The sequence below is a fragment of the Phaethon aethereus genome (assembly GCF_964289735.1).
Source record: "Phaethon aethereus genome assembly, chromosome: 2".
In the NCBI taxonomy this organism is placed as follows: Eukaryota; Metazoa; Chordata; class Aves; order Phaethontiformes; family Phaethontidae; genus Phaethon; species Phaethon aethereus.
The window spans coordinates 122,388,858-122,408,016 of record NC_138582.1 but is presented as its reverse complement, the minus strand read 5'-3'; the positions used below and the strand labels follow the sequence as shown (position 1 = coordinate 122,408,016).

The 19,159-nt window shown below is 41.4% G+C and overlaps 1 protein-coding gene across 1 annotated transcript in view; it reads left to right on the top strand.

Moving 5' to 3' along the window:
- The window catches only part of MYRIP (myosin VIIA and Rab interacting protein), a gene marked incomplete at its 3' end in the record, with an annotated part of 219,233 nt that extends 202,445 nt beyond the window's left edge, over positions 1-16,788 (top strand). The window contains 7 exon segments of the mRNA XM_081996624.1: positions 1,436-1,498; positions 8,182-8,376; positions 13,007-13,168; positions 14,878-14,982; positions 15,078-15,138; positions 15,942-16,060; positions 16,756-16,788. Coding sequence (XP_081852750.1) covers positions 1,436-1,498; positions 8,182-8,376; positions 13,007-13,168; positions 14,878-14,982; positions 15,078-15,138; positions 15,942-16,060; positions 16,756-16,788 — 738 coding nt within the window.
- Positions 16,789-19,159: the final 2,371 nt, after the last annotated feature.

Genomic DNA, 19,159 nt, shown 5'->3' with positions numbered 1-19,159 from the left:
TTTTAAAAGTTTTCAAAAGTGGGCAGTAATGTTTGTGTTCCTCCAATTCTGACACTTTCTGGGCTCAATAAGTTGCGTAAGTATGGATATAGATAGTCCATCTGAGATGCCGTAGGGTACCCCACAGGGCCTGAAGCTGCTAGTCCAGAGGAAACGTGCATCTCCCAGGTCTGTGTCATATCCAACAGCGTTGTTTGAAAACCCTCAGATACTTCAAGCACCTTGTCTGCATGTGTTTGAGCAACTGAATCAAAGCCCTGTTGAATCTACCTGGAGAAGGGCAAATAGGTGAGATTTCAGCAGGCTTCACGTGGGGAATGCAGTGTCTTTGTAAACAAGATTCTCATAGTCTCAGATTTGCTACTTACGTGCATGCAAGCCCAAGCCCGGTCTGTCCAGCATGTGTGCAATGGGAATCTCCTTCGATTGTCTGATCACCAAAGATTTATTTACTTAGAAGAAAATGTGAAAGCCATTTTGCAGATAAAGCTACAGAAAATCAGCAAAGATTAGTGTAAGCTGCTGTAACAAAATGGGGGGAAAATAGGCTGTAACAAAAAAGTTAGTATTTTCTTGTTGGCCTTTGTAAGCAGCCCAGAGACTTGGCAGTGGCAGATGAGCTCTTTCAGATCTAGCTGGAAGAGTTTCAAGAAAGGGATGCTCCTCAGCTGGATGACACTTCTGTCACAGCACAGCCAACAGGGTAACTGTGGTTGTGTCATCACTTTGAGGCAAAAACAGTCAGTTTAGTTTAAATAGACCTAAGTAAATTAGGAGGATTAAGTTAAGATTCCTGACTTGACACTGGAGAGTGGTAGTATGAAGGGTTTTACTTGTTCATTTTGGGACAGTGAAGTCCAGGAGAGGGACAGCAGCAAACGGTAGGAAGTGGTTTGGCACAAGACATCTTGCTTAACTCAGTCCCAGTGTTTCCAACATGAGCATCTGACTGTGGCATAAGTGAGGCACCGACCCTTTTGTAACTAGAAACACACACAGTGTTGAAATTGCAGTCATGCAAATTTGATTTGCATGATAGGCCCAAAAATTGAAGATAGCTGGCTTTTCTTTTTCTTAACACTGCTGCAAAAGTCTTCCTATTGCTAGTGCTGCTTTTTTTTGTGATGGTGGAAATCAGTGTTTCCCATTTGTTTCATTTTATGAGAAATGATGTGTCATTTGCAATATCTGTCTTAATGAGATCTGTTACTCTAAATCCCACAAACAAAAATAAATTAGGAATTGCTTTATTTTAAAAACATTTTAGCAATATATGTAAAATCTAAATTTTATGGTATTTTATATTTGCTAGTTTCTTTATCCTTGCTGTTTATCCTAAAGTTCTCTGTAAGTCTGAACCTATATAAATGTTAACCTCTGTAGCTGTTAATATAACTTTTCTGCCTTTTTATTTAACTGCTTTCCCACTATCTAGGAAAAACAAAAGGCTTTTGATCTTCATTTAAAGCTGCAGTTTTTATCCACTGTATTGCAGCAGGTGAGAATGCTTTGTTTTGTCTGTGTCTTCTTACATCTCTTACTTAGTAAGAGATGCTGTAAAGTGATATTGAGGGTTTCCACATTTCCCAAGCAAAATTCTCAAACTCAAAACATTTTTCTGGAAATACCAGACCTGAAAAGTCATACCTTTTGGCTACAATTAATAACCATTGCAGAAAATTATTTTATACTCACAGCTAGCCCTGTGTTGTGGTGGGAGTTATAACCATGAAGTAGACATGTGAAGCAGACTGGCTCTCTTATTTGGTTTTGTGATGAGAATTTGGTTTTATCAGCAAAGAAGAACAGAAGACAGAGATAAGGTGTATGATCTTCCTATTCTCATGTACTCATCTATATGAAGAAATTTGGAAGGAAAACATTTAAAATTTTATTTCAGCAATAAGATTTTTAGCAGTTTCTGACCATAATGGTCTTCAAAAATCTTTCTAAGCTCCTCATTTAAAAAATAAACAAAACCCTTAATTCATTGTAGAGATTGTACACAGTGAGTAGTCACTTTCTCACTTTGCTGCTAGTGTCTATTGCTTCTCATTTGTTTAGGTGGGAAGAGGTTTCATATTCTGTGCTATTTGAGTCTCAGGTTATGGGAATCAGATGCTAAAATAGATTTTAATTTTATTCCCTGAGCAAATATATGCTTATCCTATATTTTAAAATATATGCTGGTTTTAGTATGTCATGCATAGTGGTAAGCAACTCAATTCCATAGCATTCTCTCAGTTGTAAAATAAGAATAATTTTTGTGTCAAAAGTTGATGCTTAATTCAGCAAAACACTCTTCCTGTCAACTTTTTCCTTTCTTTTTACTCTCAGAGTTAATTTTTTTACTATGAATTTTAATCACCTTTTAATCATCTCAGTTTTCTTTATTAAAAGTATCAAGGATGATTTTAAAGAGAAAATATTTTTCCATTTGTGCAATGTCATCAGCCTGTGTCCATTATAGATACTCTTACAGAATCCTGTGTGGATTTTAAGATTCAAATATTTCCATTTCCACTTGGTCCATAATATTTATCTTCTTGGAAGATAACTTCCTTTCTCATGATTATAGGCAACATGTCTCTAGAAATGAAGCATTACAAATTATTAGGAATAACATCTGTAACTATATTAGGACAGTGGATTGAATTTGTTTGTAAAAACCTAATATTCAGAATTACGTAGCACAACAAAAAAGACTGTATCTCTCTGTGTCATACTTTGGAGAACGGCAATAGAATAATAGCTTACTGTAAGACAATTTAGCTTTCTTTTTCTAAACGAGTGCCCATAAATGAAGATACTGATGTTAAGGTCAAGGCAAGAAATCTTAAACTTGCCCAGAATAGTAATTCCTTAATACCATATTTTATCATAATATACTTGTCTTCTGTCAAATATCAAGGTAAATTTTAGCTTTCTTTCCCAGTCTTTGTGGTAATGAGTGGCTAGGGCTCACTTTTAGGCCAAATTGAAGGTCAGGGTTGATGGCTGCCACTGATAGCTCGGCATTGATGGCTCGTTCCTCCCACATTGTGATTTAGGCCAGTGTTCCAGATCTTGCTTTCCTCTGATGGAGATGGACTTTTGGTGGGCTTTTCAGGACCTTCTCAAAGCTGTACAGTGAACTCCCATGGGGTGGGGAATGAGGAAGGCAGCTTTGGGTTTTGAGGTTTTTTTAATCAAGGTTGAATTCAGTCAGGTTACTCTGAAAAGATGAATCAACCCATGCCAAAGCAAAATTTGTCTTCCCTCAGCCCCGCTCAACTCCCTACCAAAAAAAATTGAGGGATATTGACTGCGAAAAGGACACGTGACTCAGAGCATGCTAAAACGGCTTGAAACTGGAGCTAAAAATGATTCCACTACAAGTCATCAAGGATGTGGTCAATACTGCCTGGGCTGCTAGTGATGGAAAGTTTTTCTTGCTCTACTTCTTGATCTAACTGTTGATGTCAGCTGTTCTCTATTGAGTTGCGAGTCACTGTCTCCCATACCAGTTTAATAGACCCTAACGATGGCATAACATTATAGTAGCAAAAAACAAAAAAAGTGTTAATGGCTGAGTATAACGTGGAGAAGAAATTAGTGCAACTGATAGAGAACTTAACAACTTTAAGAGCATTAAAAATGAAAGCAATAATGTTCATGCAAAGGAGGCTTGATGTGGAAATGTTATAGGCTGCTAAGATGCATACAAGGACTTAGTGCTCACCTACTCTCAGCAGTCTGGCCACTTACGTTGCTTCAGTTCTATCATCCTGCTTTCCTTCTCTCACTCATTATCCTTTGTGCAAGGGTGCAAATACGTTCGATAAAGACCTTCCAGTGTCGTATCCTTAAGTAAAACACCAAAGGAAATAGTGGCAGCATCAGCAGGGAAAGAGAGACAGTAGAAGGAAAGGGAAATGGCTAACAGTCAGCAAGAGCTAGCTTAGACCACTGAAACATAATCTTCAAAAAAACAGGAGTCTTTTCCATCTATCCAACCACACATAGAAATGACAGTAAAGAAGTTTTACAAGATGCTGTATATATGCTTACACACACACACTTTTTCAGTAATTCATTGGTTTTAAAACTCCCATGAAGAACTCAGGGAAATTGAGCATCTCCTTTTGACTGTCTTTAAGGTATTTGCAAGTCTGGGCATTAATTATCATAAAAAGGATAAATGCATGTTTTCCTCATTCCATTAAACTCTTAGTCTCATATTCAGTAAAAAAATAGATTCTTATAACCAGTAGAAACATTCAAATTTGTATTAGCTACATCTATTTAATTTGGGAGGGGTGGTGTTAATCCAGAAGTAGGGTAGCACAGTTGAAATCAGAATGCATTCCAGTGTTTTGAGAAGAATGGTTGTGCTTAGATTTTCTGTGCTAGGTATTTGTAATAGGGATTGCTTTCTGCATGTCACATCCGTATTAGTTCATTGACTTGCTTGACAAGACAGATGGGAGAGACTTCATCACGGCATGATAGCTGTCTCTTTGAATCACTCATAGGTGTTAACAATGACCTTTCTTGCAAGGGCAAGATAAATTCGACAGCCAAGAGGTCTTTATAGCAATTTGAAATGTCCACCTACCAGGATGATCTTGGTGTGCATGTGTCTGTGAATTTTAGGTGATTTTTATACAACCTCATAAATCCTAATTTTGACGTAGGTAGTCAGGGAGGGGAGAGGGTTGTGAAGCACTAAAACTCCAGGACACTTTTTCTTTTCGTTTTTTGTTGTTGGTTTTTTTCCTTACACATCTTAAATAATTATATCTAAAGTAGCCCACTAGGTTTGCACACTGGCCATTTTGGAACATGAGCTCTTTTAACAGCTTTTAACAGTTGCTCAAAAAAGAGGTAAAAACATACGCAAAACCATTCATTGAGTATCTGATTTTTCCAATTTGAGAACCCTTGAACTCCCCATATGTTGATTTTATGTCTTCCTCAGGGAGACATTAATCTCTTCTTGCTTCTCAGTAAAATACAGCCCAGGGCAAAGCTGAGTTCTAAATATCCTTTAGCAGAAAACTTTCACAACATTTAGATTTAAATACATTGAAATATTGCTTGTGCTCTTAAGTTTTGGGAGATCTACTTTTCAGATACACTCTAAGGAAAATCACTTCTGCTTGCTATGTATTTCGTTACAGTGTTTAAACTCTAGTGCCATATCCTTGTTATACTATAAAAGCAGATGTTTCACAAGCTTAAAGAAAAGCTTTAATGTTGTGACTCCTGTGTCTAGATACCTGCAGGCTCAGATCGAGATACATTTGGTGATGCACACACTTTAAGAACATTCATCTGCCGGCCTTGTGCAACGTTTAATGGGAAGCAAATCTTTGGTTTTAAAAGTCGAACAGCATCTGCCACTTAGAACTTAACTCAAAATTCTAAAAAAGCTAAAAATCACATTTCTGCACCAGGGCAGGTTTAGGCTGGACATTGGGAAGCTTTTCTTTACTGAAAAGCTTGTTTTACTTTACTTTTTACTTCTCTTCCTCTGTTCTCTCCTCTGTTCTCTCCTCTCCCTCTCTCTTCCACCTCCCTTGAACTTTTCTTCCCCTGTCCATTGCTGTCGTGCTTTAGCCCCAGCCGGCAAGTAAGCCTCACACAGCTGCTTGCTCACTCCCCCACAGTGGGACGGGGGAGAGAATCGGAAGAGTAAAAGTGAGAAAACTCATGGTTTGAGATAAAAACAGTTTAATAGGGAAAGCAAAAGCCGCGGACAGGAGCAGAGCAGAACAAGGAACCCATTCACCACTCCCCATGGGCAGGCAGGAGTTCAGCCATCCCCAGGGAAGCAGGGCTCCGTCACGCGTAATGGTTACGTGGGAAAACAAACTCCATAGCTCCGCACGTCCCCCTCCTTCCTTCTTCTTCCCCTCTCCCAGCTTTATATACTGACCAGGATGTCGTATGGTATGGAATATCTCCTTGGCCAGCCTGGGTCAGCTGTCCCGGCTCTGTCCCCTCCCAGCTTCTGTGCACCCCCAGCCTTCTTGCTAGCTGGCCAGCACGAGAAGCTGGACTGTCCTTGACTACGTAGCAACAACTGAAACATCAGCACGTTATCAACATTATTTTCATCCCAGATCCAAAACATAGCCTCATACTAGCTTTCTATGAAGAAAATTAACTCCATCTCAGCTGAAACCAGGACAACTACCTATTGAGAAGGTAGGGTATTTTACTCAAAATCTTGATTTCATAAAGCTTCCTATCACAGAACACTGTACCAGGAAAACAAAAACCAAAACAACTGTTCTGTAGTAATTGGTCTGTAATAAAATGCCAGTATGGATTTTCATATTCTGGTATAAGAACACCTTTTTCTAATTTAATTTCATCTTTTTTGGAAATCCATCATTAACTACAAAGGATAATTAAAAAAATTAAGAAATAATGAACACTGAAGTGAGACTACTGTTCTTGAAATGGAGAACACACATCAGTGAAGATGATGAAGAAAATGTAGTGTCTGGCCTTTATGCTTTTTTGTTCACTACTCATAGAATAAGAATTAGGTACTTGTAAAAAAAAATAATAAAACAAAGTAACATTGATTTCCTTTTCTGTCCTATAAAATTATTGATCTGTTTTTAACCTAATTGGTACTTGTGAAAATAAATGGAAAACACAGTAGGTTATTAATGGGGTTCAAGCATTTGTTCCCAGTAAAAGAGTCCTAGGCCTGCTTGTTCGGGGCTGAGCTGGCTGTCCTAACAAGCTAAAGATCTGAGTGCTGTAGCGTACTGTATTTGCTTTGTTCTCCTTCTCTTTCATCTCCTGTGTCTAATTATTTCTTGTAATTCAGAGAAGTAACAGTGCTAAAGGTGCCTTAAGGTTTTGATACACAACAATTGAGCACATACTGCTAAAAAAGTCGTTTTTCAGTACGAACAGCCGATTAAAGGAAAGATATAAAAAAAGAAGTTTTCCAGTTAAACCCAACAGAGTTTGTGTGAAGCAAAGGAACGTTATTTCTCCTATATCCTGCGTCAGAGGCCAGCTGACATATTAATACAGCGTTTACATTACACACAGACATTTTTAATCAGTTATACTTTCCTGTGCTGTAGAATTTGCTATGTAGAATCCAGAGACTGTCTGTTTACTCAATTTTGATCCTCAGATATTTTGTTTGTGGGAAAATTTACACATGGGTGAGCCTCTAACTCACGTGCATAAGTATTGCAAGTTTGAGGAACTAATTAAATTTAGGTCTAAACCACCACACTTTCTTTTAGGCAAAGCAACACTAAAGGTGTTGCACATAAATTCAGTGACAGTATTTGTATTGGCTTCAACAAGCTTTGGCTCAGTCTCCAGCTGTATAGTCTGAAGGTTGAGCTTAATGCTTGAAGGTACATCAGGTGAAATTTTATTGCCATCAGAGGAGTTGTCCTGAAACCTAAAGCTCTCTGTGAATCATCAGAATCAGGATAGTTAATTACAAACTACAAATCAGGAACACTGGTAAACAGGCTTATAGTTTAAAAAAACAAAACATGAATAAAACTGCGTGCTTCTCCTTGGTATTTGATATAATGTATTTCATAAATATTTTTTAAAAAAAGGTAAACTGAAATTTAAAAAAAAAATGAGCATACAAGTGTTTACAGACTTATAGTTCAACCTTTGTTTTTTGGGTCTATCGTCTAATTCATAGCAAACATCTTTGTAAAATGCTGTCCTCATAGGGCTACTGAAGATTGCTCTCCCGTGTTTGTGGCTGCAATGCCATAGCTCCTGTGGTTATGGAAACCAATGATTTCACATCTGTTTGCCAGTAGCCAAAAAGGAAGATAGTGTTTTAAAACCTGTTTAAAACACTTGCAAAAATAGCCTTATCTAGCTGACTTGGATTTTAAAGCTGGATATATGTGTGCTCCCTTGGGATAAGATTTGGACCGTCGCTCCAGTAGAAATTGTGTTGTAGAAGGATTGTATGTGTATTTTGCATGCTGTAGCAGTGTGCGCATGTGAAAACGGGAGGGAGAAGGAGAGACGTAGATTCCAATTTCATGACACAGTTCTTGTTTCTGTTCACAGCAGTTATGTTTTAGCATGGCTAAAGCTGCAGCTATTAGCAAGGTGATTTTGCATTATTACCCCTCTTGTTAATTTAATGCTGTTGTTTCTCTGTCTGCTTTTGTAACAAAACAGAAGTACTCTGCTGTCTCTCTCTGCAACATATCTACAGAAGTCCTGAAAGTCATCAATGCCACTGAAGAACTGATAGCAGAATCCACCAGTCCCTGTGATTTCCCAGCTGACATTCAGGACAGAGGAAGAGGGACCTTCCCACTGGGGACAGACCCCGTCAGACTTGATGAGCAGCTTACCACACTGGAAGAAAACGTAAGAACGTGAATCAGTACGTGAAAGTGCCACGTGTGGGGGGGAGTGTACCCACGTGTGTGTGCCAGCTAGAAGGGAAAGCACGTAGGCAGCATCAGTGGATGTTCAGAATTAATTCTGGGTTATTAAACAAATACACAAACAGAACAAAAAATCCTGTTTCAAAGGGGTGCTCAGCTGTGGTGTTGGTTTGTTTTCTTTTTAATGTGTACTTTAAAATATTTGGGGGAGGGGAGAGTTGGATGTTTTGGGGTTTACAACTAATTTTAGAATCTCTATCTCAGAAGTTAACTTAAGCCCTCCAAACCTCTGTGGCTGTGCAGCTGCACCATGCCTGGCTGAAACCACATATCTCCAAGTCCCAGCACAGCCTCATTGCTGTAAGGACAGGCAGGGAAAGCATGTCCCCAGTCACACAGAGAAGGAGTGGAGGAGCTCTTCCTCTACCCACACATCCCCAGCACCCAGGGAACCGGAGCTGCCTGCTGCACTGTTAAAAGGAGCAAGCTGGAAAAGCTGAATTAAACAAATATTTGTTTGGCCGGGTCTGAATTATCCATCCCTTTTTCATGAGTACCTGTCATCTGCAGGAAAAAGTGCAGTGCTGAATCATAAAGAGAAGTCACTACTCATTGGAAATTTTTATGCATCCACTTAATGAAGTTGGTACACTTGTAACTTTTGATTTTCTCTTCTTCCCACGTTTAACTGATTACATTTCAGTGATTTTTCCTTTCATTAGGAGCTCTTAAAGATCTCATAGGAATCTGGGCTGTCCCATTATAACATCCTGATCAATTCAAGAAAATAGATCCTGGTTTTCTTTAGCCCTGGCAAATTTTCAGACAGAATCTCTTCTTAGGGGATAAAATCAGTTTCCTCCACAGAAACACACTTTCAGAACAGCCCCAGGCTAGAGACTGAGTAGGAGATAATCCATGGCAATAACAGCCAGTCCTTGTACTAGTCCTGTCCTACTCCAGAGCCCTCATATGAGTCCCAGAGCTCCCCAATCCCTCTCACCACACCTTTCCTGAGCTCAAATCTCCCAGTCCTGCTTCGATTCAGAGGTTCCCAAACTAGATCCTACCCATCCTAATTTCGTCTGCTCCAAAACCTTTTCCATCTGCCCACACCAAAAGGATGTCCTCCAACCCACCCCAGAGCACCTTCACTCCTCCCCAACCCGCTCCCAATCATAACCTGAACCCCAAACCTTTCCTTCCCACCTCTGCTCAGCCTTCCCAGGCATCCCACTGTGCCAGCTGAGATGCTCCTGCTCCTCCTTGCTTCTGCACGCTGTCCTGGTTGCTGGCATCTCCTGCCCTCCATCATGGGGCACCACAGTCACCTGAACCTGCCCCACCATGGGCCTTTCCACACAGCAGCCATGCTCCTGGCTCTTCTCTGGGAGGGGAATTCAAAACAAACAAGGAAAATAGGCTTGGGAGTCCTCCCCAGTGGGGCTGGGAGGGCAGGAGAGGAGGATGTGTCTAGGGAGACACTGGATGTCTGGCAGCTCACATATGGCCCTCTGCAGAATGGTAAAGGCTTCCCATAGCAGTTGCTGCTGTAGTGCCTGGAGAAGGGTATAACTTGAGCTTGTGGCAAGCAAAGTGCCTTCCTGATGCCACCCACCATATCCATTTCATTCTTACACAACAGATGTGCCTCCACAACAACTACTTGAGTTTGGTTCATTTTTTTCAGAGTAATAGAGGTAGATAAGTAGGTGGAGATTTTCTCGCCCATGAAATACTAAAGTGTCCTAGCTCCAAACACCACAGAATGCATCTGGTAGGAGAGTGAATACAGAACAGAAATGCAAGTCTAGGCTGGACCACATCTTTATAAAAACTAAGAAATTCTGCAGGAAGACAGAGAGCAATTTGGGGAGAGTTGCTCCCACATTTTTTTCTGTGGAGAACTGTGTTGAAAACTGTGAGGTGCAGTTTTTTCCCCAGTTACACTCCGACAGTCCCTCCCATCCTTGCGGAGCTTTGGCATCTGTGGTGCCGTGGCCCCTAGTCGTTCCTTCAGGCCAAGCATTTCTCACTGAGCAGAGACTGGGCTCTGAGGCAGAGCATTTCTTGCGGTGGCATCGCCCTCTTCGCAGCATCTCTCTGGTTTAGCTTGTCTCAATTCCCTGCATAATTCATAAGGTATCCAGCTCAGCCTTGCTGTGTCCCCACACTACGTCTTTCTCTGCCACACACAGGATATGAAGTAGATGGCAAAACTTCATGGTTTCAGGATTTCACCACCACGCTCTGTAGTAGAGTTAAAGAGCCTTTAGAAATCCAGGAATCCATAACTTTTTCCAGTGCAGCTGGGGCCATACGCTGTATCCTCTTTGCAGCAAATTTTGGAAGAGGATCTGGGTGTGTATAAACACCTTGTTCGTTTTTGCACTCTCTAGCATTTTGGGGACTGTGCATGTATCAGTGTGGAGAATGAAGGGCCACCTGTACTAGCACAAGGTTGGGTGGGTTTAGTGGAAGCTGTACATACCTAAATGATGGTAAAATAAGCCTCCACAATCTGAACGTGAGTGTATGCATAAGGCATAATATAGTGGAGACCTGCAAGTATACCATTGCTGTTTAGAAGTGGAGCAATTGTTCAGGTAAAGAGAATATTCTTTAGAAAAATCTTTTATTTAGATCTAGCTTGAAAATGTTCAATAAAAAGTTGAAATTTAACAAATGTAGGGGCAGATTGAGTTACAAAAACGTTGATGACCTTCACTTCCCACATTTTGCTATCAATCAGTCCTATTTTCTTTAATTTTTTTTTCCCTTTTGAAAAGTACAACTTACTGTGCAGAGAATTTTGGTACAGCATTTAAATGCATGGGGTTTTTTAACTTCCTAAAGATGTTCCTGTTCATAATGTTCCTTTTTCTTCTTTCTCTGAGCTTTTAGACATGATAGGGAAATGTAAAAAATCACCTTTTAATCTGAAGTGGCTGTGGTATGTCGCACCGCAAAGATGTATCATTCAAATGAATGGAAAGAGTAATCAAAACCCACAAAAGCAGGAGCATTTCTATTTAAATTGGCATGTTAACTTTATGGCCCACCTGTGTCTCCAAGTACGTCAGCAAAGATGTTAAATCGAATCACTTATTTGTTCCAGGTACATTTTTCGAAGTTTTCATGCCTGCAGTTTGGCTGTGGTCTTACAAGATGCAGTTCATACAAGATGTAGTGAATTTGTTTCTTAGCAAAGTCACTTAGATGAAAAAACTGTATCTATATTTATGCCTTGAAACAACTGATAGAAAATAAAAACAACCTATTGCAAGCAATTAAGAAACAATAAGAAAATAAAAAGTAAGCACCTGCATAAATCTTAATGTAGTCATTCTCCACCACTTTCCATCCATAAAGTCAGAGCATGGCCAGAAATTATTTTAATACCTGTTATGTCAAAGGACTGCATGATCTAGGAATTGTGGGCAGATGTAATGACTTGAGTGGAAAACATGTATGAAGTGAAGGTATCTACTCAAGGATCTGGTTCACATCCTGTTTGCTTGCCCCTTGAACCATGAAGTCAGCCACAGAATATGTTTAATTCATGCTAGTTTTCTAGCACCACAGTCTAGCACCACCATAGCATCTCATGCTATGAGGGAGAATCAGAATACAGATTTAATTTCCACTGTGCTGTTGCCAGTCGTGGAAACAGTCTCTTGGCTATCTAGTAAATAGGCAGACGGTGCAATATTTTCTCATGGGTCTGGACAATTTTAAGCACAGATATCAAAAGCCGATGCTTGAAAATTACCCTTTTGTATAAACCAGAGCCCTCCATCTGGCCATGTACCTTAGATTTCTTTGCAAAATAAAAGAAACACATAAAACACAGTGTATCATGAATTATTGGTCCAAGGAGCTGAATGGGAAATGAAACCTCTACCTGCAGTTATCAGAGATTATCGTAGGTGCGTCAAAATATTAAAAGTTGTTTGTTTTTAGGGAAGATCTCTAAATCATAAAGTCTGTTATTCTCTCCTATATGGCCCAGATAAGTCTATTGACCCTCCACAGATTCACGCCAAAGGGCCAGGAGGCAGGAAAGGGCTGCTGTGTATTTGGATGAGAGCAGGATGGGATGGGATGGGATGGAAAACTGTGTTTTACTTGTAATCACAGTTACTCTATAAGAAGTTAATAACCATATGCTGCTGAACAGTTATTCTTACAGAGTTTTGATTGCCAGAAGGCATTAGGTGTGTTTCAATAAACACAGCTTTATATGAGGTGTGATCTGTTGAGTTCCCCTTGTAGACCTAGGGTTTTTGTTATACAATTGAGTATCAAAAATAAAAAAGCAAACTTTTCAGCTTTTTTTTTTTTTTGCTGGTGAATCTGGAACAAATGTGTTTTGGGATACCATTGTAGCACCTATGCAATTTGGAGTGCAGCCACCTCATGCCTCCCTTCTCTTTGTGGATGTGTGTTTTCAGATTATTCCCCCATGACTTTCCTCTGCCAGGTAAGTCTCCCTGTAGTGGGTTAGCAAGGAGGAAAGGTCAAAGGTATTGTGGAAGATGCAATCTGCTCAAACCTCCATGCCCACAAAACAGAAATCACTGACACCTCTCCCTTCCTTGGCCCTGCAGGTGTACCTGACAGCCAGCACGGTGTATGGCCTGGAAGGGCAGCTGACTGACCTGGAAGATGCCGCACGCAAAATCAACAGTGTTACTGCAGAATCTGAGCTGGCTGATCTGGAGGATCAGGTGGCCACAGCAGCCGCCCAGGTTCATCACGCGGAGCTTCAGGTGAGGACAGCAGCTCCTCCCCGTCTGCAGGCTTCACGCTGCCTTGCCTAGAGCTTACCTGTTGTCTGCACACACTTACTTTCAGTAGTCTTTTGTGCTGCAGTGGAGTGATGATCCAAGGATGCTGCCTGCATCACAGGAGCCAAGTAAAGCGTAACTGAGATGCGTAACTCAGCCCAGCCAGATGTACTGTATTTGTTTCTTGCCCCACCTTGTTTTTGGACATGGGTGTGCAACAGCCTGTTACTGCAGTACTAACACTGACCCTGTGCTTGCTGCCAGGCAGCTCGCATGGTGTGCTCTGGTCACGCGCGTGGCTCTGGTCAGACTGCAAATACAGTCTCGGGAAGTTCATCTAATCAGCAGATGGTAAAGCACTCCCCAAAAGAAGCCAGTGTCAGTACCGTTCTACGAAAAAAAGGCCAACAGCAGCCAGCTGCTGAGCCAAGCACAGAGCCTAGCACTTGCAAGCCTGCCTTGGGATTTAGCCGCTAAGTGGCACACGTCCCAGCCAAAAGGCAATTTCTCTTGTGGGCTGCGAGCTAGCATCTCTCCAGCGGGCTCCAGAAAGCCTGAGGCTCAGACCAACACATGGTGATCTGGTGCTAAAAGCTGAACGAGCTAATGCTGCCAGGCCTCAAGGGGCTAACACTGCTGGCAACTCCCTGCCAGTGATTTCACAGACCAGCCTGCACCGAGCGAGGCACTCTGACCTGCTGTGCCAGGCTCTAATGGGAAGTACCTGGGTATTTTACTCAGCGGGAACATGCTCAATTTAGGACTGAGAAGAGATCTGAGTCTGACATCTCTCTGATGTCAGAAGTGCACGTCTGCACCGGATGGTGAACTGGCAGTGACGTTTTGTTGGCTTCAGTCATTATTTTGCGGTAAATATGTTAATGGGGGTGAGGGGTGAAGAGGAGAGAGGCCTAAGCTATGCAGGGAGGATGATGAAGAGGCCGACAGAAGGTCTTTTACAGAGTTTCCAGCTTCAGGTGTCATCATGAGTCAGGTTGATGCCTGACTTCTCTGACACTTCTTTCACTTTTGACAACATTTGTTTCCACTAGTCTCAACATCAGCCTAGCCTGCTTTCCCCTAGATGTTTGCTTTCTTGGACTTTTGTTCTTCCTAGCAATTTGTTTTCTGTGGAGTGTTTTTATATAGTGTGTGCCTGCATTTATGCATGTTTGTGTTTAACATACATATACAATTAAATTATAAATATTTAAGGTCAACTGTTTAGATTTTGTGATGGAGGATGTACTTTGCACGTGCATGAAATTAATTTTGAATTAGGAAATGTGTCCCACAAAGTCATTCTTTGAATGTAGCTTTTGAAAAACGCACCTTGAATGAATTTGGGATTATGCAGCTAAAGGTAATTGGGAGATGGCAGACGGGGGTTTTCTCTCCTCCTTTCTTTTCTTCCTCAAAAGGAGTAAAATGCCTCTTCCTTGGAGTCACAAGGTAGGTTGGATTGCTCTTTTACTCCATAACTAACCAATTAACCCCCTTTTGACATCAGGACTAAAGAATACAGGAGAGTGTCAGAATTGCAGAAGAAGTTAGCCATCTGTTTATATTTTTTTATTAAAGAGGATTTGGCTGGGGGAGGGATATATTTTAGCAGTGGCATCCACAGTAATTTTAAAACTTCTTTTTCCCCCTCCCCATCTGTCTGTCTCTCTCTTTTATTTTCTTTGAAGATTTCAGATATTGAGAGCAGAATATCAGCTCTCACTGTTGCAGGTTTGAACGTGGCTCCATGTGTTCGCCTGACAAGGAAACGGGATCAAAAGCAAACAAACCAGGTGCCAGAACATTATGTAGTATTCAAAAATGCATTGGGGAAATCTTGCCTCTTTTTCTATAATGGGATTGAGTAATGCATATGTGTTGTTTACAGATGCATACAATAGACACATCGAGACAGCAGAGGAGAAAACTTCCCGCTCCACCAATAAAAGGTGCACTTCAGTTGTTACATACATTACAGAGAGAGAGTTTCTCTTTATAAGGTTCAATATAATGTACAGTTCAGGGGGAAGTAGGGGGAAGATTAAGTTACAAAATGAACAGAGAAAGCCTAAGTATGTCCACCCTCCTCATTTCCCATTGTACCTGCGTTACATAAAATACCCATTTGTCACATTAAAAAGCATCACCACTTTCTCTTCAGTGGAAGTTGGGAGAGTGGCAAATTAATAGGAGCAGAAGCAAAAGTGTGGGAAAAACAAATGAGGAATGCTGAATGCCTTGCAACTGGGATGCTGCTGCTCCAGCATGCCTGGGGTTAGTTTGTAAGCCCAAGCAGTCGCAGTGTTTAATTACCAAAAGCCAGTTGCCACCCTCCACAACCCACCGTTGTTTTCTTAAAGCCTATGTATGCTGATTTCGGTCCATCTCATGTGGCTCAGCAGTGTTCCTGGTATGCTAGGGCTTGAATTTGCTTTATAAAATAAAGTGCTTTTTTCTTCATGTTTTCTCTGTTTTTTTAACCCTACAGTGCATTATCTCTGGCAATTCTAGGGCCTGCTTCACCTTGCATTGCTCTTGTTTTAGTCTTGTGTAATTCCACTGATTGACATGGCCTCAAACTTTAATATTTGGAGTATCATAGCCTGCTGTTTTTAATTTAAATTAAATACAGCTTTCCTCATATGTCTTAGGGGAAGTTTTAGCTCTCTAGAAGCTAAATACTCTTCAGGAGTATTGCTACATCTGCTTCAATCTGTTATGTGAAAAATCTCCCTTTTTGTACTTTTCCCAGGTGAAAAAATAGATGATTCTCCAGTTACCACTGTCAGAACATTTAACAGAAACTTCATGCTTCAAGGATCTCTAACACAAAGAACTAAAGAGAGGAAAAGCACTGCCAAGGACTTAATGGTAAACTCATAACAAATGTTTTTAAAACTGCTGTTAAAAGCAGTAAATAGAGAGAGTGGTATCTGGGTAGGCAGATATATTTCAGCATCTTCACAAAACTTCTCTTAGTAGTTTGAGGAAAAAGAATATAGAGACTGCTGAGGCAGCTCTGAGCAAATACAACCAGTGTCCTGGAAGATGTCTGACTATATACCATAGTATAGCAGCTCCTGAATGTCAGCCTGTGTGTGTGAGTGTACCCTGGCTGCCAGGTCTCCAGGAATGTGCTGCCCTTATTTTTTAAAAAATAAATAAATTAGTCGTCCCCTCCGATTCAGACTTCTGAACCAGACCCTCACAGAACCAGCTGCACACTGGAACTCAGCAACGTGACTCAGAGAGTCACCTTGAATCTCACTAATTTTTGAGAAATGTTCAAAGGTTACCTAAGTGGAATTAAAGGGGTAGATCGGCCATGCATTAGCTCTACAGGGTTTGAACAAATAGGCTTCACTGGACAGCTGTCAGTCATTTCTTTTACAGCAGCCATAGAGGGATAAGGAAAAAAGCTGACTGTCCCAAAGCAGTCTGCCACTAGACATGTGGAAAGTAGGTGGGGAGGTGAGAAGGGGAAGGACCTGGCTCCCTAGAAGCTTCAGCAAGCTTGTTTTGTGTTTTGCTCATCTTTTTTTCTTTCCTGTCCCTCTCTCTTCTAGGAACCTGCTATAGGATCTGCTGTGATGTACTAAACTTACACTTCCCTACTGCCAATAACACACTGCCTAAGGCTGTACACTAGAGTGCCTTTACTTAACAGCCATTGTGTATGTCCAGCTGAAAATGGACCCTCAAGAACCCACAATGCCTCAGTTATAGGGCTTCGTTCGGATACCTCACTGAGAAAGCTGTCTAAGTCTTCAGCATTGTGGTCTGCTAAAGGAAACTCTGCCTTAAAGTTCTCACAAGACTTTAGAAAGGATGCTGAGTTTCAAAAGCAAAGCTCCACATTTTAAGATGCACTTTTTCTCCCTATTGATTGTACTAAAGTATGTCGTCTTTAAACTGCAGTATGTTTTTGTACACTCAGTCAATCATAATTATAGGCCAATATTTCGTACTAAGCAGACCTGTGATCCATACTTGCTGGCCTCTTACCGTTCACGTAGGCATCTGTCTTGTTGAGCAATAAGAACAGCTCTGTGCAGTGTTACGCTGCTTTTCAGCTGCGTGGTGGGAGCAGAGAATCGGTGTACCTAGCACTGCACCCAGGGAGCCAGTGGAAGTTTGACAGGGTTTGTAGGAAGAGATACAATGTGCAAAGACTTCTCTGTTCACAGAGGGTACGTTTGGCAGAGTTAACGTTCTAGCTCCCGAGCTAGGTATTTTGCTCTTGGTGGCAGGGAGAACATGGATGTCATGTTGAACCGTGAATTGGTGGCAGCACATGTGGACCATATGTTTGTTGAGTGACCATCCTGGTGTCTGGAAACATCTGAACATTGTTGTGAAACCAACACCTTTGTATGTCTTGTTCTTCTTCGTAGCATTGTCCGCTTGGTGGTGCACAACCACGCTGTAGTTCAGAATAAATTCCGACCAAATCTTTAAGATTGGTAAAAGAAAGTAAAAGCACTGTGGATGAGACCTCTGCTGACTGGCTGTTGCTCGTGGGGTGCCTGAGCCTGTAAGAGATTCCCTTCTGCCATTTCCTGGCTGTTGAGGAGGGGGCAAATGTAGACCAGGCATCTTTTCCTTTACTAGGCTGCAGCCAACGTAGAGTAGCTGGGACCTGTCGCTGGTGCCACGTGCACCCCACAACCATTGGACCACTCTGAATTGGACTGTGAATAGTAAAATTTCTTTTTTCATTTCTTGAGACCTTTGAAAGGTGACCCAAACTGGAAGGGCCCTTGAGCAGATGCCCAGGAAGGCAGATGCTGCTTACAGGGTGCCCCTCTCACCCTTTTGGGGGAGGACCTTGCCAATTTGTGGTACTTTTTGCTCTGAAGAATACAAAGGAGGTAGTTAGAGGAGGTGATAAGCCAGCGAATCCCTTATCTTCCACGCAAAGTGCAGAGCAGGTACCCAAATGCAGACTGGGTTGATGTGAAACGTGCTGTGAAGGAGGGCACGGGCTGGCAGGTTCCCCCTCAGCTTTAGGAGCGGTGAGCTCTCCGGAGAGCGGTGGGCACCAGGGAAGGAGGAGAGCTGCTCCTTTCTGTGGGCTCCCAGGGAACACCCACTAGCAGAGTGCTGCTGTCCGCTGGGACACCAGGCCATGAAGTGTCTCTGGTTGGGCAAATATGAGCAAAGCTGGGCAAACTCCCTGGCTAGGCTGGATTTAGGGAGGCAGGTGGGGAAGGTGAGGAACAGCTGGGTGGGACGGTTGGAAAAACAGTGCCAGCTGCAGATCTGCCACCCAGTTTGACATCTAGCTTGTCAGTACTCTGACGTCCAGCTGCATGTAAGGAACCCTCAGAATACATACAACCATCTTCCCACCTAGAATACATAAGCATCACTCCATCCCTTCAAGGAATTTCCATCTGCCCAAGATCTGACCCAATGTGTTCATTCTGGGTGAAATTATGCCTTCTTTTTTCTCTCACACAATATTAGTTCTCTGAAATTGGTTTGCACAGATGTGAGGGCAGAATTTGGCCCACTCTGTTTAATACATAAGTATATATATAAAACAAACAGATTTTATTTATATATGCAATCCAGTAAAGGAGATTAAACAGAGTAGGATGCCTAGTAATGTTTTTGTTATCCAGAGTCCTCTTCCTTCCTTGACTGTTTTTGTCTATGTATACAATACATTCCCAGGTTCTGGTTTATGCAGATATGCGTGTTATGAAATGTCATTAATGGTGGTTGGTCTACATATTCGTCTAATAAATAATAACTAATATTGTGTATGTAATATCAGTACAGAAATTACTAATTTTAATAGAATAACTCTTTGGCTTTTGTTCTGTTAGTGTGATTTAAACAAGCCAACAAAGTTTGGAATAGGTTGTTTTCCTTAAGAGGCATGCAAATCATCTATTATCGTGTTACAATGTTAAAATATTCAGTCTTCTTTGACAGAAAAATGTGTACTGTGTAGGCATTGCA